The sequence below is a fragment of the Xiphophorus maculatus genome, chromosome 3, assembly GCF_002775205.1.
Source record: "Xiphophorus maculatus strain JP 163 A chromosome 3, X_maculatus-5.0-male, whole genome shotgun sequence".
NCBI classification, from domain to species: Eukaryota; Metazoa; Chordata; class Actinopteri; order Cyprinodontiformes; family Poeciliidae; genus Xiphophorus; species Xiphophorus maculatus.
In genome coordinates, this window is record NC_036445.1 from 19,549,560 (window position 1) to 19,570,915 (window position 21,356).

The 21,356-nt window shown below is 36.8% G+C and overlaps 2 protein-coding genes across 3 annotated transcripts; one reads left to right on the top strand and one right to left on the bottom strand.

The window, feature by feature from the left end:
- Window positions 1–8,713: 8,713 nt before the first annotated feature.
- LOC102222344 (visinin-like) lies at window positions 8,714–13,619 on the top strand. 2 transcript variants are annotated; one of them, XM_023330482.1, is made up of 4 exons: window positions 8,714–8,793; window positions 8,912–9,446; window positions 11,130–11,241; window positions 13,049–13,619. In XM_023330482.1, the coding sequence occupies exons 2-4, from the start codon at window positions 9,066–9,068 to the stop codon at window positions 13,135–13,137; spliced, it is 582 nt and encodes a 193-aa protein (XP_023186250.1). In that variant the 5' UTR covers window positions 8,714–8,793; window positions 8,912–9,065; the 3' UTR covers window positions 13,138–13,619. The 2 variants fall into 2 exon arrangements, with proteins under 2 accessions (XP_023186250.1, XP_005798846.1); XM_005798789.2 differs by having other exon boundaries at window positions 8,723–8,793; window positions 8,990–9,446.
- A 1,441-nt stretch (window positions 13,620–15,060) lies between these two features.
- On the bottom strand, window positions 15,061–20,770 carry LOC102218778 (germ cell-specific gene 1-like protein). Its single transcript, XM_005798863.2, has 6 exons — window positions 20,575–20,770; window positions 17,523–17,705; window positions 17,358–17,405; window positions 17,121–17,273; window positions 15,867–15,978; window positions 15,061–15,773 (listed from the first exon to the last, which is right to left on the bottom strand). Exons 1-6 carry the CDS (start codon window positions 20,768–20,770, stop codon window positions 15,401–15,403), a joined length of 1,065 nt encoding a protein of 354 aa, XP_005798920.1. The 3' UTR covers window positions 15,061–15,400.
- Between the last annotated feature and the right edge of the window lie 586 nt (window positions 20,771–21,356).

The following is a 21,356-nucleotide window of genomic DNA, read 5'->3' on the forward strand; positions in this document are numbered from 1 at the left end:
TCATTGATTAGATGTACAGACCCAAAGACCATTTGCCTATCTCATTCCTGTGGGATTACTGTGCATTGCTCCAAATCGCCAAATTCAAACCCATCCACATAAGTTCTTTAAGTAGTGCTAAGGTTAAGAATTTAAACATCACAATCTACATATTAAATGAATGCTAAAGACCACACTTATACCTTCATTCCGACATTTTACATACATTATTTGTACATGCTTTGATAAATTCATACTGTACATTAAACATTACATGAAAACATCTTCATTCTTTTTTTTCTCTCTATACTGATACATAAGCTTTTGCATTGTACAGCTTTTCTTAAAAAAAATTAACTAATGATTAAAAATGTTCAACTCAGAAGAAATATTCTATAAAACTTTATAAACCTAAAGATAATGAGGTATAAAAAAGAACATTGTTTTAGACAGACAAAGAAAAATGTAAACACAAACTCACATATCAGATAATTCATTACCTATTCCATATTTGGCATGATTGTTGTGGAGAACATTTTACATGTGACATTTCCAAACACAACATAGGTGGCATTCTCACAAGGAAAAAGAAGAACTGTTTCATATTTATAACACACTAGAATTTGAGTTTGCAGCACGAAGTGCTTAAAGTCTTACACAACCAAATGTAATACAGCATCCTGAATTCAGACACCATCATATTGTTAAATATGACTAAACACAAATTCTAACTATTTTATCCAATGCAAATAACAAAACCCTTTTATGCATTAAAAAGATTTTATATTTTCTGTTTAAAATTACCTTAAAGTGAATAAAATTAAAATCGAGTAAAATAAATGTACTGTATATGTTTAATTAGTATGAAAGCAATGCAGTTATATTGGGGTGTCATTAGCAGTTAGAAAAAAATAAGTTATTATTTTAGGCGCAGCCTGAACAACTTTTGTATTACTGATCTGCACAATGTTTTCATGGGAATTGGGCGCCAATATGTGATGTGCACACCATAAGCAAATGGCTTTACAATATTGTTGGGAAATTAAACTCTTGTTTTACAGTTCATTTAAGAACTCTAGACTGCATTTAATCATCTCTTTTAATCTAAAATAATTAAATTGGCCAAATCAAAGGTTCTTTGAAATGTGTTGAGATTTATAAAACCTCTATAAAGTTTTCAGTACAACAAAAGAGTATTATTTTGTATTTATTTTGACCTCTCAGTGAGATAAGTGTAGAAACTGGGGGGAGAAGGCAGAACTGTCTATGTGACGAAACAGGAAGTGTGGTGTGCTGCTAATGTGGGTTAAAAATGCTCCAGGCTTGGAGCAGGAAAACTACTGTTTGCACATTTCTTATACTAAATCCTGTAGAGGATTTTGATAAGCCCACAACAATTTCTGCCATAATGCTGTTTTATACAGTGACTTTTTTTATAACTTCACCTCCCTCTACCAAAACTTGGTTTCCTTCCCTTTTTTCTTCTCGTCTGATACCTCTCTTCTTCTTCGTCAGGAGGTGAAACATGAGCACGCTGGCCATCACCAAAAAACTGAGAACAAGTATCACCACCCCAAACCCCAGCAAGGTCGAGGTCCCATCTAGAACATGAGCCAGCTGGTCCCGAAGCGCCACAGCCAAACAGCTCAATCCGATGAGAGTTCCCCAAAAACCAAAGGCCAGGATGCAGGACCTACAAGAGAGTTCAACGCCCCCAGTCACCACAGTGATGCCCGCCACCGAGACAACTCCACTTGAAAAGGTAACAGTTTCAGCCTGACATTGGTAGGAGACGGTTGGAGGAATATCTGGTAAAGCTGAAGGATCAAGGGTCTCCATCTGGGCTGCCATGGGTGTTTTTCTTTTTTTTTTATCAGTTTCAGGGCAGATGAGAAGGATCTCACTGGAACCTCTTCTTCTGTCCTGCACCTATTTCACAAAGCAGAGTCATGTATAAAAAAACAACTTCTTATCCACTTCTTCTTTTCTGCTTACATTTCTTCAAACTGTTCTCTACATTACTTGGCAAGCTGCAAATGGGAACACAATTTCTTTCAATCTTTTGGACCAGATTTGTGAAATGCCCAATTAATATCTGTCCTTTTGAACTGTGGATCTCTGCAGCTCCTCCTCAGATACCATGGCTGCTTTTTCGATTAATGCTTTTACACTAACTTGAAGTTTTTATTTAGCCTTTATTTTACCAGGAAATTGCTTTGGATGAAATCCATTTTTCAAAAGAAACCTGCCTCAAAGGTACACTGGTGTACAGTATACATAATAAAATAAATAAAAAAAGTTCAATCCAGTTTTGCAGCACTGTTCCTACTAAGCCAATGGATCAGACTGTTATCTTTGAGACATCTGAATCGTGGGGATATGTTTTTTTATAACCTAGCCCTGCTTTACACTTCTTCACTACTTTATAACTGCTGTGTTCCTTGGTCTCCATAATGGTATTTTTTCTCAGATGCTCTTTTCTGAGGCCTTCACAGAAGCATTAATCCTACTGAGACTAAAGTATACACATCAGGACTCAAATAGCCAAATAGGGGACTTCTGGAGGTAAAACTGTTTGCACTGGATTTTATTTAAGGGTATCAGACTAAAAAGGTCCAAATTCAAATATTTGTCAAAAATTTGAAAACCTTGAGTCATTTTTCTTCTAGTACACAAGTAAAAAATACTTTGTGTTGGTTCATCGCATCAAATTACAATAAATTAAATGACATCGTTTGGTTATAACAAGATATGAAAAACCTAAGAGGTGTCAATACTTTTGGAAGACACTGTAAGTACATAGTATTGTTTGCTTTCACAGGTGAGACTTATACCTCTTTCTTAAAGCTATAATGTGCAATTTAAATAGAAGAGAAAATATTTAAAGTAAAATAAATATTTTACTTTATTATCAATATCTACTTGATATTCCTTGATAAGGAATATCAAGTAGATTGTTATTCCTTACTGCTGCTTTTGTAACATATCTTGAGAAGGTGGACAAACATATTTGGCATTTTTCATCTGGGATCTATGAGATCAGCTAACATTTATTTTTGGTAGATATAAAAAAGTGCGAGAATAAGAAGAAAACGTCTCAAGCTATAATTGAGATCTGATGCTATTTAATTAATAAAAATGCAAACACTTAAGTGTCCAAATCATAATTCTGGCATTACATTTTCTTGATATGTTAGTTTCAGTTGCATCTCTTTCTAGATCAGAACTAGTTCTCTAGTTCTGATCTAGAGAACTGTGAGTTAGTTAATCTGGAAACTCAACTTTTTTGTTTATTATTCCAAAATCCAGACCCAAAATTTAAAAAAAATTATCTTAAGCAAACAGCTAAGTTTTATAGTCCATAAAAAGCTCATCTCTACTTACCTCAGAGTTGAACTGGGAGTGCAGAAGTCAGTGGAAACTATGCTGTAAAGTTCCGATATAATTAACACTAAAAATACTTTTAATATATAGTCTAGTAATAAATGAAAGCCTGCGGTTGCTACTGATGTTCTCTCTCCACTGGGAGATGGAGAAATGGGAAATCCCAAGTCTTCACAAATATGCCCTGCTTGGGTTCTTGGACAAAACTATGGACAAAGTAATCAAGATTGTAGCTATAGTTTGTTTATTCCTCTCCTTCCTTGTTTTGCTAGGAAGCTCTCGTCTGTCATTACCTGTCATTATGACCCATTAACAGATATTTATCTAGAAACAACTCCCTTCCTCTTTTTCTTTTTCTTTCAGCTTAAGATATGAGTCTGGTCCAACCAAGGCATTGTATTGGTTAAGAAAGAAGTTTTCTTTTCCTAAAGCATTGTCCAGCTCAGCATTCACACTCTGCCTCTTACGCCAATACTTGTGACGTACAAATATTCCAACAATACATCTAAAACTCCTCTGAAGTGTTAAGGGACGAGGGGGTTCTGGATAATATTTTCTTTTCAAAATTCCATTTGTTTCCATTATTAGTTCAAGTCAAACCTAAACAGTTTTAAATAGGATCGAATTTATGCGTTTTAATGTGATTTACAACTACAGGGAAATAAAGAGACGTGTCAGAGTTGGGTGGACAAGATCATTATACTAAATGAATATGCATAATGCATATGGGCATAATCAAGTTATGCTTATGTGCCAGAAGCCCATTAAAATGCTGTCTACATCGTTTTAAACTGTGTGATTGTGAGCGTGAGTGGGAATAAAAATATCAATAGGTATTTTGTTCCATATAACACAGTAGGAGTGTAACAGGTAAACCTTTTATGGATGCAAACTCGACTAAAAACCCACCTGTTTAGGATTGTATTTGAAACGTAATCAATTACAAATTTATTGATGGAAACTGACTGAATGTCGTGTTTTGATTGTTGATTCTATGTTGCATTGTGTTTCTGTGTTTGATATGATGTAAAGCACTTTGAAATGCCTTGCTGCTGAAATGTGCTATACAAATAAAATTTGATTTGATTTTTGATTTGATTTTGTGCCTAGAAAGAATGGGAAAAGAACAATTCAAATATGTCTTTAAAAGGCCAAAATAATATGGCATATAAGCTCCTAGCAAGAGTATGTGAGCAAAATGGAGTAATGCAGATTTCAGGCTGACATTTCACCGTTGAAACTGTAGCACAAGTAAAGCTCAACACAGTCCATTAATAGGGTATAATCCTGCCCAGCCAATAAGGTTGTTGCCATGAGCCAAATAGATCTTCTTAGGTGTTCTCAGACTGACGCTCACTCCCTATAAACTTTAACATGTACAATTTATGTACACTCCTTGCAGAATCAGCATATATTCATTTTAATAATAAAAAACACATTGATTTAAAGAATAATTACACCGCCTTGCCTGCTGGCGTGAGCCACTTCTCTATCTGCGAAGATGTAAGCTTTATCCTAAATGTTGCATGCATCATCACAGTTGGAAAAAAAAGCATTTTAAAAGTAGCCACAAATCTTTGCCCGTTTTAGCACTGGCAATTAGTCCATGCTATAGTTCAGGTCACATGTTAAGGATTGTTTTGTGTGAGAGGAGGGGGGTAATACTTTTGGCTGTAGCACTTACAGGATGATGGTAATTGGCTAATGGTAGAGGACAGAGCAGGAGTAATCCAATAGTTGTTCTCAGCATATTCCTGGAGAAAAACACCCTTCAAGACCAAAAGTATGGATTTCAGAGTAGTTGTACTTTCACATGTTGCTGTACTATAATATTTTCATCTGCTGTTTTTTTTAAGTGTAGCATAGCATTCCACAGTTTTCATTCAGGATTAATCTTAAATCAACAATTAGGATCACATGATATGATTACCTGACTCAAACTGATGTAGCAAATGTATCAAAGATGGCCGCCCTCCTGATGGTCAATAAAATCACTGATGCAAGTGTGCTGCCTTCTCAATCTGGCTGAAAATACAAGCTAATAACAATGCATTTGCACTCTGTTAAATTGTTGTGTAAAGTTATTTTCACCAGTGAATGTTAAATGATTTGCCATGCTGCTACCACAAATCTAATTTTAGACTGTAGGAAAATCAGAAATCGCATTCCAGCATCCAGCTCACTTTAGTAAATCCAACTGGAAGACAGACAGCTCAGTCTAAAACAGGCGGCATGCTCATGTAGGACAGGAAGAACGTCAGTCGCACTGTCGGTAATTTGAGGGGTGTAGGTGGGATTGGAATTAGAGGTGAGGCAGAGAGTCAAACTAACTGGACAGATGGTTGTCTGGATTTAGATGGCAGAGCTCGCTGAAATGGCATACAGGATGCTGAGAACCTTAAGGCAAGCTTTGAAATGTTGCCTGAGGGTGATTCACAGTTCGTCCAATTGCATGTCTGCTGTCTGTCAGTTTACAAGCTGTAGATTAAGTTTGAGATTTTGTGGCACTCAGTTTTCTTGTAAACTACGGGTTCTAAATTATTATAAATTGTAATTTATAACCCTGAAAATATAGAGACATGATGCTACAGTGTCAGCAATTATTTTAGAGTCACAAAGCAGGGATCGGCGCATATTTCAAAAATAGCATGAAGAGAAATTAAATGTTAAAGCCTAGGAATTGTGTCCTACAAAAAGATCTATATCTAATTCAACATCTTTGCAATGTATTAAATGATAAAAATGGATAAATGTAGCATTTTCTCTTGTTTAAGAAAAAAAAAAAATTTTCTTTCCTGCTGGATTTTAATGCTGTTTGGCTCTCTATTATATTTTATGTTATAATGTACCAAAAAAAAAGATTGAGTGTGACTGGCCTGGGCTGCAAATGCGACAAATTAGCACAGCTTTGGAAAAAAGCATAATATGCATTATTTTTTCATCATACTTCACTACAAGCCCAGTTTTCCGTGTATTTTTTTATTTTATTATATCAGATTTTCTTGTTCTTCCTGTGGAAATGCATCCCCACAGAATAATGCTGCCACCACTATGTTTCATTGTGGGATAGGTCACAATTGAACTTTGAAAATTTTGCCCATTGTTCTTCAGGAAATGTCTTCAAGCTCAATCAGATAGAATGGAGAGCATATGTGAGTATCAGTTTCCAATCTTTGCCACAGATTCTCAATTGGATTTAGATCTGGACTTTGACTGGGCCACTCTAACACATTAACATGCTCTGACTGAAACTATTCTGTTATAGCTCTGACTGTATGTTGGGGTAGTTTTCCTGCTGGAGGCTAAAACTCTGGTCTTCAAATGGCTTCCATCCATGTTCCCATCAACTTTGGCTAACTTCCATTCCTCAATTGAAGAAAGTAATTGCCATAGCATTATTCTGCCACCACCATGTTGTCCCATGGGGATAGTGTGTTCAGGGTGATGTGTAGTCATTGTAGGTTTTTGTCTATACACAGCGTTTTGTATGCAGATCAAAAAGCTTAATTTTGGTTTTATCTGATCAAAGCACCTTCTTCCACGTTTGCTGCTCTCTACGTGCAGCAAACTGAAACCTGGACTTCTTATTGCTTTCTTTCACAGAAAGATCGGTAAAATCAGTGCACCTGATTAAAGCTCTCGTTGCCTGGCCTGTAATTTTTATGGGCAACTATGTCTTAGTAGGTATTTGTATTAATCTTCCAACTTCTGGGTGCTGGAGATGTTTAGTGCCTCGGGTATTGTTTTATTGTCTAAATCTCTATCTAAAGCTTCTCTGCAACTTTCCTGAACTATCTGCTTGGTCTTCATGGTGCGGATGTTAACTAATGTTCACCAACAAGCCTCTGAGACATTCACAAAACAACTGTATTTACGCTAAGCTAAATTAGAGGTGAAATCTCTTAACAAGTTATGTGGCTTCTGGGTTTTATTATCAGTTTAAGAGGCGTCAGATACTACAGATTCCTGATGATTTTTGTCCAAAATTTTGAAACTGTGTATATTTTTTTTTTTTTCGTTTTAGTTATTCACCCTCTTTGTAACAGTCAATCAAATAGAATCCCAATAAAAAACATTGAAGTTTGTGAATACTTTTGAACTGCACAGGTAGCTGCACTTTGGCATTGAAAACTTAAATGAAAAAGATATTTGATGGCAGTATATACTACTCTTAACCAATGTTACCATCACATCATTGTAATGTACCATGTTAGTTTTCATAATTGAATGTTTTACAGACACCACTATCATTAAGCTTTATTGTACTTGAATAGTAACACAGCTGTGTTTCTACGTCTGTCCAGGTAGTTTCTCTACTCTTCATTTAAGAAGAATCATGATTGAAAAGTAAGACTTTAACCCACATTAGATTCCTCACAGCAGGAAGGTCACGGGTTCAAATGTTGGTTTAAGCCTTTCTGTTTGATGCCTCTGTTTTGTCACTGTGTCTGTTTGGGTTTCACCAGGTAATCTGGCTTTCTCCCAGAGTTAAAGAAGTGCCTGTTAGGATAGCTGGTGAACTGGTGGTAGAAGCGAGTATTCATGTGATGGAGTTGAGAGTATGCCACCTTTCGGACGACAGCAGTGAAGATCAGAGCAAAGCGTATTTTGGAAATTGGATAGATGGATTATTTGTCAGGCCTCGGGACTGTTTTCCGCTTCCCCTCAGTCTAATTAGAGACCAGCTGCTTTTCTGTATCTTGTTTATGCTGTAAATATTTCTCCATTCGCATTGCCAAAATGCATACATTTAGAAATGATCTGATGGTACAAAGCGCTGTTCACTAACAATAATGTTCAGGAGTAGTTCTGAGCTCATGCTGTCAATACAAAATGAAGTAGGTAAACTAGAAAACAGTCCATGAAAATGTGGTTGGTGATGTGAGCCTTGATTGTGGGTATTGAGGCACTCAGGCTGGGTTGGGAGTTCTGGTCTACACTCATTTACTGGTTTTGCTATTCTATGGCACAAAACCAGAAAATGCAGAGATCCTGCTGTAACATCCACAAATCAACAGCCATTTAGCATTGGTTTTCAGCCTCGAACCCTGTGTCATTAAGTTCCTTTTTATTCTCTAGATCTCTTAATGATATTATGTGCCAGACATGTCAAAACATCCAACTTCTTTGCAACAACAAGACAATACCTTGGGCTGTTAAGTAACGTCTTGGGTGCAGTAACACATGGCATCACTTTGAACTCTTGTGGATGTTGTAGATCCTTCTAGATTTCCAGATCTAACAGAGATCATTAGGATAGTGGGTTCATTTTGGTCAAACACTCATCCACTTTAAATCCCGCATTAACAGAATTAACCTAGTCACCTCCTGGAGGGGTGTTTCCCTTCACCATCCTTATCTCTTACCGTTCGGCAGTCGAGACAAACAGTCAGTTGTCCAGCCATTATCTGCTGCTCACACAAACCCCAGGTAAGACTTTCTGTGCAGCTTCGATCAACACCACAATGGTACTTATAAAGTAGATAAAATTGTAAATAACTTCTATGTTTTGACATGTAACATATGGCATATCTACAATGTCTTGCAGGACTCTGTTTGGCATTTGACATCAAGAAAACTCAAACAAGTGAGAAAAAACATATTTCAAGACAGTTTCTTTGGACAGGAGAGAAAAAGCATCTGAAGGACTGAGAGAAGAAGCACAAAACTGACAGCTGACCAAGACTCTGAAAGCAACTGCCATGGGAAATGCCACCAGCAGCGCGATATCGAAGGAGATCCTGGAGGATCTCAAGCTCACCACCAAATTCACTGAGATGGAAATCTGCCAGTGGTATGAGAACTTTCAGAAGCAGTGTCCCACGGGGCGCATCACGCCGGAGGAGTTTGAGGAGATCTACACCCGGTTCTTCCCCGAAACCGATGCCAAGTGCTATGCGCGGCATGTGTTCCGTTCCTTCGACACCAACGATGACGGCACGTTAGACTTCAAGGAGTATATCATTGCCCTGCACATGACCTCCAGCGGGAAGACCACCAGGAAACTTGAGTGGGCCTTCTCTTTGTTCGACGTGGACAAAAATGGGTACATAAACAAGTCGGAGGTGAAGGAAATCTGCCAGGTGAGGTCAGCTTTAGAGAATAGAAGAAACAGAGGTGAAAGGATCGATGAAGTAGGAAGGCTGGCTTCACTTAGAGATTGTGTGCATGAGAAAACATGGCTCCCTGTTTACTTTTCTCTCACACTGGTTATTAAACAACTCTCAAATTGTGAGTTTTATGTGTATTAGCTGGCATTATGTAATCCAACTCAATAGTTTTGCATTAGTCTTGTGATTGTGAGACTTATGAGATTAACATTTTGTACTATGAGCTTGTTAAATGTAAACTTTGAGCAGCATATGGCTTGGGTTTTCTCGTTTTGCTTGTCTTCTGTTTGTTCCATCGTAGCTGTTGATGCCTATAAATGGAGATAATCAACCCTTGTCATCGCATGTAGGTCTCAGTCTTGATTGTCATTCCAATTAGGCTGTCATTTTGACCTCCTGATAATCTCTCTGATTATTGGTTTAGCTGTCAGACAGTAGAGGCAGAGGCAGACAGTAGCAAGGGGGCTGTTTTTGAGCTCTACCTCTGATAGGGAGACTATCAATCATCTTTGGTCTAATCTTTTACTTGACAGGTGTTGGACTCTGCTGCACCAAGCTAAATACCACACATTGTTTACGTAGCATCAGTCTGCATATTCTGTTTTAAGACAAATGATACAGATTTGTAAGAGGTTTAGGAAGATCAGCCGAGAATCCAGCTTGAATTGTAATGGGATTTATTTCCTGGCCAACTGGCTTCAGTCCAACAAAGAGTCATGTTTACGGTCACTATGTGAAAAAGCTGCATTTTAAAACTTTTGCAAGACTCAAAGAAACTTAAAGAAATTATTAACAAAACTAAGAAGTAGCCTTGAGCAACAGATTATTTTGAAGTCTGTCTTGAATTTAAAAAAAAAAAACTTGTCTTGGAAAACCTATATGCCATTTTACAGAACATATTTTTACATTTAGATTTGAAATTAAAGATGAAACAAATGCCTCATCTGGGCAGAATAAATGACATAAACAGCAGACTTTATTAGAGCTTGATAAGCCGCTTTGGCACAGCTCCTTTCTATGTTTATAAATGACTGCATCCTCACAACCTTGTTATCTAGACGGAGATAACAAGATTATGAATAGATAGCCATGTCTAACTGCACTATTTGCACTATGGAGACCACATGATCAGTGCAGCGAGGCTGATGTAAAGTGAAGTAAGAGAAAGAGTTGACTTCATGGTCCTTTGGTTGGCAGATTGAGTCTTGGCACTAATCCATGTTAATCTATGTGTCTTAAATGTTGGGAGATGAGAGCATCCTTTCTAAGTGGGACACACATTTAAAGGCCTGAACCTGAAGTACACCGAGTTTTAGTCTTTTTCAGCCCCCTTTACTCTAAGTGGCTCATTGCAGATTGACTGGCTTGCTCTCTTCAGTTGAGGACTTGTCATTATTTTGACGTAAGCTGCAAACTTTTGTTTTTATTGAAATCTTTCCAGAATATCTGCTGTAGGGGAAATTTGAAACCAAAGGCTCAAATTCACAGCACACACAAACAATGTCGATTCATTAAGTTTTCTAAAGTGTTCACAACTTGACATGCATCTTCATTCATTCGTTTCTGTGATTTGTGCATGTTCAGAGCAGCTGAGAAGGAGTGTGGCAGTACTTTTATCCTGTTTTTCTTTTTCTCCACCCAACCCCCGCCTCTCAGGCCATCTTTAAGCTGATTCCCGAGGACGAGCAGAAGAAGCTACCAGAGGATGAGAACACACCCGAGAAGAGAGCCAACAAGCTGTGGGCTTACTTTGACAAGAAAGACAATGGTGAGAGGCTTCACACGAACACCACATTCTACCCCTGCAATGTACAGCAAGGGCGTCACTGGGGCATTTTTATACATAAAAATCTCCAAATTTTATTTTTACCATCATATATTTAGTTAATCGTTCACAGTTTTTGCTCCATATTCAAACACATTTGTAATCTTTTATATATTCTTTTTACTGTGACATTAAATTAAAAACTGCCCATCTAAAAATAATTTTCTGTTTAAATCAGCTTCAGTATATTTTAAGTAAAACTGTAAGAATTTAGTGACAAAGAAAATTTTACTTTGATCAACATTTTTTTCTAAATAAATCTGAATTTCTGAATTGAACTAATAACTGAACTAATTCCCTTAAAGTAATAAAACTAAATTTGCAAAATGTCTATTTGTGAGGATTTTGCTTGAAAAACAAAAGATTTTAGCACTATGTTGTTCTGTTGTAATTATTTTAAAAATTACAATTTTATTTGCCTTTAAGTATTATCTACATTCATGTTTCCCGAAAATGTATTGAATTAAAAGCAAAAAACAAACAATAAATAATTAAGAATCTCCAAAAAAATTCACATCACAAAAATATTTTTGATGTGAACTGTGTTTTAAAATTACATAAATATGTAAGATCAAAAACTATTGTAATTTTTACACTTTTTTGGTGCAAGTAAGTCTTCAGGAGGGTTGAAACCTGTTATATATTTCATCACATTTTGGATTCGTACACATATAACTCAGGCCCCTGCAGCGTGTCATTTTAAAAGTTTTTCTTAAACTAGATTATTTGACAAATATTTTATAAAACAGTTTGTCTTTTACATCACAGTTACAATTTTTGTAGTTGGACTGCTTTGAAACATATTATGCTTAGTAGGGCTTTGCTACACTTATATTAGCTACATATAATTGTTCTGTGGTCTAAAGTAGGGGAAAACAAACTAAACAAATTAGTCAAATATTATTATTTAAATAATATTATTCATAGATTTAAAAGGCTTTACTGCACAGAAAATCAATGTTACAAATAAAAATATTTTTTATGATTGTTAGAAATACATTTTATGACTTATTTCAAACTTGAATTAGTTTGTAATATTTGTACATTTACAACTAATACTTTTATGTTTTTTATAATATATTTATGTCATACGAAATATTTTGGATTTTTTGTATAAAATCTTCTAGATTTAATTCCTAAAAAATATTTTTGTTCTATATAAAATAGATTTGATATGGGATTTATTTTTAAACTGAACATGATGTTTATTTTACCTTTTTTGGATTCTAATTAAGATATATCTGTTTTTAGAATAAGAGCAGATTTATTTTTGCTCTTAAAACTTAGTTGCTTGAGTTGTCCAGTTATATGTATATGAAGTAAAACATGTTAAACCAAAAGTGATTTAAAACACTCTTCTTGTTCAGCTTTCTGGAAGATTTATTTTGCATAAAAATTAAAGATATTCTATAATTGAAAACATATACAGTTTTAGGAATACTTGGTTTCTTAAACTGATGTAAAACAAAAAAAAAAACAACTCTTCAATTTATTATTTAAAATAAATGAAAATAACCTGACGTAGATCCACTTGGAGAACATCCACACTTAAACCATAAAACCTTCATTTTGTGTGTAAAATCCCTTAGTCATGCAAAACCTTAAGTGACACTATCATTGCATGCAACTGTCTCTCTGACAAATGCAAGAGATAAGAGCGGATTTATAGTCCTTATTCAACCTTTTCTGTGCTTCTCTTTTATTGATCTGTTCAGTGTTTTCTTTAATGTTCTTTTTCACTCCATCACAGAGCGACTGGCTGAAGGAGAGTTTATCAAGGGAGTGATTGAAAACGAGAATGCAATGCGTCTCATTCAGTACGAACCCCCTAAACAATGAAGTCCTTCCTACTTTTCCCTCTCTTCCTGTCTTTCACTCCTGAAGCTCCTGTACGTTTTCTCCTCCTCACATCAGATGCCGTCGTTCACTTCACTCGTCCATCTGTGTAAATACTAATTTCTGCTCCGTTGTAACTTTAAAGAAAGTTTTTGATTTTTTGTTGTTTTACTGTTTGTGAATAAATGTCAATATAACAGAACCTAGTAGAAGCAAATTATGGAATAGTTCTTACAGTCCCCCCAAAAACATCATAACTACATATAAACTAATGCACTTAAAATAGCAGTATGCATCGGTTATATTGTTCTATTGGTGAATTTTAAAAGTATTTAAAAAAAATTCTTTCTGCAGAACAACATGTTAGGAATACGAAATCTAATTGTTAGTAGTTTTTTTTACAGACTTGAAATATCTTGATTGAGATTTTAGCTGTTAAGTGTTGTACTTTATTCACTGAACAATAAATTAAAGGTTTTCTCATACATCTGTTGTTTGGAAATCAATTTATTTATCTGTTCCACTAATCTTCTTTTTGACCCAGAAACTTACTTTATACCATTATTCTTGTGGCTGACAAAAATGGCGCTTTACTTTTTTTTTTCCTTTCTTTTTTTTTAGTTTTCAATTGTATAATCCCCAACAGTAAATCCTGGATAATCTCAAAAGTGTAACCTACAGATATTGAAGGTACATTTAGGCCATTTTATCTAGCTCTGTGAATTAATGCCTATATAATCTTTTGTTAAACTCAGTAAGTATTGCAAGCACATGTCCAAAACCTGGATTTATTTGACATTACGGTGGAGCTGGGGCCAGAGTGCATGCAGTCAGTCTCTTTTTGAAGAGTGTGCCAGAATTTCTTTCCAACTTTCATTCTGACCCCCCAACAACTCGGTCCTCTCTGTCCCCTCAACATGTCTCTTCTCTGCTCCGTCCAACTCAGGATTAATGGTTTACACATAATCTTCTGTTCAACATGAGAGCAGACTTTTCCAAAATCTCTGTAATCATTTTATCTCTGTGGATCTGTCTGCTCATCTTCACACAAAAAACTGTATTTGGTGGCTCTTTTGGTTGAAGGTTCATCATTTAACATAAGTTTGCCATCAGATAAAGCAGACGGTGAAAAAAAGAATCAAGTTTATTGTCCAACTCAGGTTAATTATTAGATATTCCATATACCATTGTGAGTTCCTCTCTAAAATGCTTATAATCGCCTATTTTAATAGTGCAAGCTCCAAATATTCCTAAATATGATTTAAAACGCAGTCAAAACAATCTTGGCACGTTCACAAAAACTAATATTTTCAGTCTCTCATGTTTTTGCTCTTAGGAGTTCAGCCAATCAGCGACAAGGATTGACTGCTTTGCAAACATCATCCAATAGTATGTCAAGTAGTACTGTGCTGAGGTGTTTTATCATCCCAAGCTCTATTTTTTTATATCTTAGTTAGCAAAAACTTAATTCCACAAATAATTTTGAGTCACGTTCCACAAAATATTTGTGAATATGTGAATTTGCCTATACTGAACTGCAAATATGTGGGTGTCCATGGTAACCAATAAAGTAAGGTAAACATTTTAAACATTTTTACATGTAGAAAAATACATTTGCTTTGTTATCATCAGGCACAGACACATAACATGCAGATTTGCATGCGATGTATGCTTCAAAGTCTTTACGTCTTGATATGAGTTAACTGAGTGAGCGTCATTTACAGCCTGTGAGACCCACTTAAGTCTTTTTTGAATATGAACTTAATAACTTAATAGAATTAAATTTGGATATTTACGGTGGCATCATTTTCCAGTGATTTCTTTTTTCAGTTGCTGCCTCTATTGCAGCACCTTTTCTTTGTTTATTAACCATCTTATTAAGCATATCTGTGTCAAAACTTAAGAACTGAGAGAGGTCTGCCGCAACGATAGACCTTTTCAAACTCCAAATATACCTGAATCTTGGAAACAAGCAGTCAGTTGCTATTTGCAGTCACACAGCAGACATTATAGGTTGATGCAAAGTGAACGTTGGATGTTTCTCTCAGTGCAAGTCATAAGGCAAGAAGCCTCCATTTTAAATCAGTTGGCGACTCAATTCAACACCCACTTTCCACTTCTGTTTAGCAATTTGTTTGACCTTTGACTCATAAATGTGTTCCAAGGAATCAAAAGTCAAAGCAAACCAGCATCTCTGATCACTGCAGCAATGCAGTGTTTTATTTATTTATTTTGCCCTTTTAGTTTATGTGAATAGCTGGCCCTCCTAACAAGGTGAATCAATCCGATCCAAGACCACTCCCATCTGGTCCCTCTCACGCTCGCAGTCCTCACACCCCTCTGGGCCACAGCCTCCCACTAAAACCAGTGTTGGCACGTCCCCATTTCCCACTCCGACAACGCTACCATTCGGGGCCCATGCCACATCAATCATCCCATCCGGACAGTGCAGCAGGCCGCTGACGGAGTACAACCCTCCTCCTGGAACCACTTCGTCATATGACGGGGCCCGAGCAGCAGCTCTTGCTTCGTCCAAGCGGAGTCTTTGCCTGCGACGGATCTCAATGATGGTCTTCGTGTAGGAGTTGAGTGTGACGACAGCAGCCCCCATGCAGCAGCTAAAAGATACCCAGGCAAGGCTGAAAAATACAATTCAAAGATAAGCGACCAAAACTTTAGAGCATGTAGATAACTTTGAGTTTGAATTCTGTTTTTGATTAGCAGCAACATACGCAAATGACCAGCCGTAATCCCAGGACTGAGGCCTCCAGTCTTTAGGGCCCACGATGACTGTCATCTGAAATACTGTGGTGAACATCATATGTGCTACCATCCCAAGAAGACCTATGCAGGAAGCAAACCAAAATGAAAAACTAGGACTACTGTTCAAACACTAGAGTGCCCATGGAAAAGGTGTGCAAAAAGCCTCCAAATAAATTCATGTTTAATTGCAGTAACACAACCTCTGACTGAGTTTTTGTTAACTTTGCAATACTCTATCGTACATGTATGCCACTGCTAAAGGATCAATGCAACTGTAACTGAAATATCGCAGCAATGACACGTTAATAACTTGATTTAATCTCACCTTAGCATGGCAGATCAAGAAAAAATTAAGCAAAGCTAAAGCTTGACCCACTTTGTAACAGATTCAGCTAATAATTATTTGAGCACTTTGGAGCATTTCTATAGCATTAAAATCTCACCTCTAAGTGGCCTGATGATCCTTAAATATGACAAAAAAAGTTCAACAAAACAGTAACATCATGACCAAAGTATAGTACCCCATCCAGACACAGAAGAACACTGTAAATTCTACACTCTTAGTACCAAACAACCCTCAACCCTAATCCAGCAAAAGTGACAAACCCACATCTAAAAGTGACACAACTTGATGGTAAACACAATTCCTTTCATTTCCTGTCTCCAGTAGGCCATACATGGCAAATAGGAGTCAATATGACAGCAGTTTTACTCTCATTTGCCCAAAGCCTGTTGCACTAATTCAGTAGCTTTTATCAAACTCCAATTGTGATAGTATAATAGAGGATTTTGCCTGTTATGTGTTCCAAATAATCAAGTTGGTATGTAGATAGTGTCCAGTGGTTAAGAAGATTTGGTGACCCTAAGATGGCAGTGATTTTCTAAAGTGGAGTTTCTTTTTCTTCCTTCGCCATCCTCCATCCTCCTTAAATTCCTTGGTGACAAAATAAGTCATTACCTAGGCTTGTTTGCCACAGTTGAAGTTGTTTCAGCTTTTCACATGATCTCTTGGGATATATGAGTAAATATGGATAGGTAGCTATTCTCTTGTAACCATCTCATGCTTTGTGTCAGTGTTTGTCAATTCCTGTTCTCAAGTGTTGCACTTTTCTGTGTGAGATTATCTTCCTGCAGCAAAAGATGAATTTATTTTAAGACTATTTCCACATCTTTACCAGGGGCCAACACTTGAGGTTGGGCTGTAATCCAAGCTGCACTCCCACCTGATAGCACAGTACAAATAGCTGCGAAGGCATTGATTTTTAGTGCGTGCATCTCTTTATGGGAGCACATGACTTCCAGGCACATCAGTAAGAAGCCCATCCCCAGCAGGCCAATATATGTAAACTCAGAAATAACCGACAGCCAAAGCACACCTGCAACATGTGGGAACAGATGTAAAGAAGCATTAAATGAAACAGTGTATATTGCATAAAATCAATTTTTATAACGCCGCTCACCTTGTGTTTCCCCTGGAGTTAAGTCGATAAAGCTGCGACACACCTCTCCTGCCAACAGCATGTGCAGATTTAGATGATCATAAAAATCTTTAACAACTAACATACCCACTTCTCTCTACAAGATGAGTTAATATGACGGGGTCAAAATGTGCATCTTGCTCTCACCATCATTCTGCTTTTCACAGCTTTCCCAGAAGCCTGTATGGAAATATCTGAAGGCAAACTTGTCTTCCCCTGTCTCCCAGATGTAGTGTACGGCATTGGCCAGCTGTCTTTGTCTGATCTTGTCCAGCTCATCTCTTCTGGCTGGAGACAGTGTCCGGTTGAAAGGGTTTTGTGTGGGGCTCTCTGTGTGACAGGAGACAAATTAAGTTTTTTAGGTTTACTTTTGCACCTTGTTAGCATAAAATCTTTGCACCTCATCGAGAATCTATCTTTCTAACCTTTTAGGAGCAGCACAGTAAAATAAAGGCCATATTATCTTGACCATACTCTACATTTGGACACATAAACAGCAGACATATGTGAAAGTTTAACTAATGGAGAAAAACCGACATGCTAAAAAAGTCAAAACATTCATTCCTCAGCAAGACTTTGAAAAAAAACATCGAGCAACAACAGATTTTAAAGTTGTTCCAGTGAGTTCTGGACAGAGGTGAGCAGTAACTAGTTACATTTACTAATTTACATTCACTTTAATAGCTTTAAAAACAGGAAAAAAAAAACTTTTAGGAATAGCTTGACTGCATATTTTACTTTTACTTTAGTAAAATGACTACAAAGTATCGCTACTCTTGAATAAAATATCTGGATACTCTACCCACTCCAAGTACCTTCAGTGAATGAAGAACAAGCAAAAGTTAAATACAGACACACCTATACCTTATGTCAAAGTGAGACGTCTTGTTTATACACAAGCATTGAATGTTATTTTCTATTTGCTGACCCTTCTGGGATATTTGGAGATAGAACAAGTACAGTAAACACCTATAAATTGTAAATAGTCTACACTGTTCTGACATTTATTGTAAAGATCTTTAATACATCATACTTTGAGTATATGTTTTATATTAAACAAATTTGATTTGCGAAAGTTTTTCTTCTGCTTGGATTTGTTATTTTGTAATGTGATGTTATGTTGTGTTATTTATTTATAGTACCAATGGACTTTAACTTTTTCGCTTAAGGCAGAGACCACAAGCCAGAGAAAGAAGTTTGTAGGTAAGGACCATGACTTCTGACTAAGATAACTTTATACATTTTTGTGAACCACTCTGATCCCCATTGAAAGACATGGACTGAAGAACCAACAAATCATCTATTAGAAGCAAAGGCAAGACTCCAAAGTTTGCAAACAAAGTCCTCCACTCGAAGAAGGCCCCTTGTTACCAAAAAGGATTGGTAACAAGGGGCAGTTTGGTGGACTCCACCTTGAATCAGGAACAAATTCAACCTTTTGATGGGGATGAGGACACAGCATGCTGATATTGTACATCCAGCTAGCTTTTAAAACCATCATTGGTACCCAAAAATACCTCAAGGGACAGGGATATAAGGCCTCTCAAAACCTGCAAAAACAACCAAAGTCCCATGAAAACCCTCTTAATAACTCTGTCTAAACAACACAGAACACCTGAAAACATAACAACTATAACTTATCTAAGCATCACCATGAACAATACAGTCACATGCATCCCTGTTAATGCATACTTCACTGCGCCATGTGCCTTTTCTAAAGCAGTTTTCATAACAGTGTGCGTCAATAAAAGCAGATCTCTCTGCACAAATAAAACAAGTAGTGATCAAAGTAATCTCATTGTGGACCAAGCTTAACACAAACCACTGAGAGCAGGCGGCATCATCGTGCCCTCAGTGGACAAGGAAATGTTTAGAAAGCGTCATCACAACCCGAAGACCTTTGCTAAATCCCAATTAACCCCACCCTGGAACTCACCTTCTGACAAAAGAGATTAAAACGAGAAAAATCACTGTCTGTACAGGACTGATCTATCCGGATTATTTCTAGGTACAGCTTGTTATGCAGAGGTGGTTTAAAGATAGAAAGATTCATCAAAAGTTCATCACCACTCATTAAGCTGATCTGAAATTCAAGATGAGAGTTTTTGGTGAATTCCAGGTCAGACATTTATGAAAAGCTTTCGGAGGATCTCATTTAACACAAATACTCAAACATGCACTGTACTTTCCCGAAGCTTTCATTGAATTTGAATCCTGACTGAAGAGACATTAAAAAATAATAATTATACTTTAATTTGTAATGCACTTCCCACTGCAAAATCTCAAAGTGCTAAATAATGGGAACAATAAAAAAAATTGATCAATAGATGGCTGAATGACATTTTGAGCAAACAACAAGTCATAAAATGAAAATTTTATTATATACTTAGTATGAATTTTGTTACCATTACCACCTATGTTTAATCAGTCTATTCCTGTATTGCTTGATTTATGTTTGAGTGTGTATTTTAAATCCAAATAGATTCCTGCTGGCCACGCCCCCCATCTCAACGATTACACTCACACGTGAAAATGGGTGCAAACAGATGTGCAACTATACAACAGTACATCTTTGAAAAGCAGAAGAAAAGGCTCCTGCACAACCAACAAGAATGCAGCAAGCTTCTGAATGATATGCCAACAGCAGAACTCTTGTCTTTTCCAGCAGCACACACAGATGTAAAACCAGCTGACCAAACATGCTGGAGTGGCTTGGGTTGCTGGGTGACAGACTTGGGTTGCTAAGTGATGGGCTGTAACTGAACAGTTGGAAGGTTTTTGAAACAGCTCATTTTCAAGACACCAAAAAGGTTAACTTATTGCCAAAAAACAGCCTGATGGTTTTTTTTTTCTTTCTTATGATTGGGTTGTTTTTAGAAGCAGTTGAGACCCAAATGGAAGTAAAAAAAAAGTGAAAAAAAGTTACTTTTGCATAATAGATTCCCTTTAAACATTTAAACATAAATGTGAAGTGTTATATGGACTAGAAAATGAATTAAATGATTCATGAAGTGTTAGTGGAACAGTTATTACATCAGTTTCCATTGGTTTAGTGTTAAAGCAAATTATGTAAATGTCACAAAGTTTTTTTTGCTTGAACATCTGTTAAAAACTGCTTGCATTCCTAAAATATCAATCAAAGCTGCAGCACACATTAAATTTAATAACACAATAAAACAACATGTGTAGCATCTATTACCTGTTGTGTAAGGCTCACTGTTGTTCTGACCACAGTTCTTCATTTTGACAGGCGACAGGCAGAGAGGCTTGACCACCTTGTGGGTGCCCTCACACCAGTAGGAGGTGCAGAGAGCCAGGATGGACAGGGCCAGAGCCAAAGAGGTTAATGTCAGAGAAAGCATGGATCGAGAGCGGCGGGACAGACGCTCGAGCATGGCCACGAAACGGAGGAGGGAGGCAGGGGAGGTGGGACAGCGAAAGGTGGACACAACACAGAGGAATTTAAGGCAAGTAGGAGAGAGGCAGTAGCAGATCGGACAGGTCGGGGCAGATGCTTTGGTTTGGTTTTTAAGAGTTGATTTGCCAGCTTTAAGCAGGAAGCAATGATAAATCTGATCTCACAGATAAATAAACACAGCCAACAGAGCTAGATAGTAACATCTGTGATTTCAAAAAGGAGTCAGCAGCAGGATAAGATACTCTGAGACTGATTCATATGTAAAGAAAGAACTACTTTTTATTGGTCTTCTTGGGAACTGAAATGTCCAGAAATCCCCTGACCTTAACTTCTGTCTGAGGTGGTATTAGATCAGTGACTGGGCAGCATCAGAAAGGCAAAGAGGACTTTAGTATTATGTAATACATTCTGCAAGCTAAGTAGGCTTCTTTATCTGTCAAGAAACTTTAACAACATATGGCAACATTTATCCTTGATGAATGCTCTTTCAGCTCACACACACACAAAAAACCCCTTTACTCGTTTATGGGAAGATTTTACAAACTGACTTGACTATCATTAAT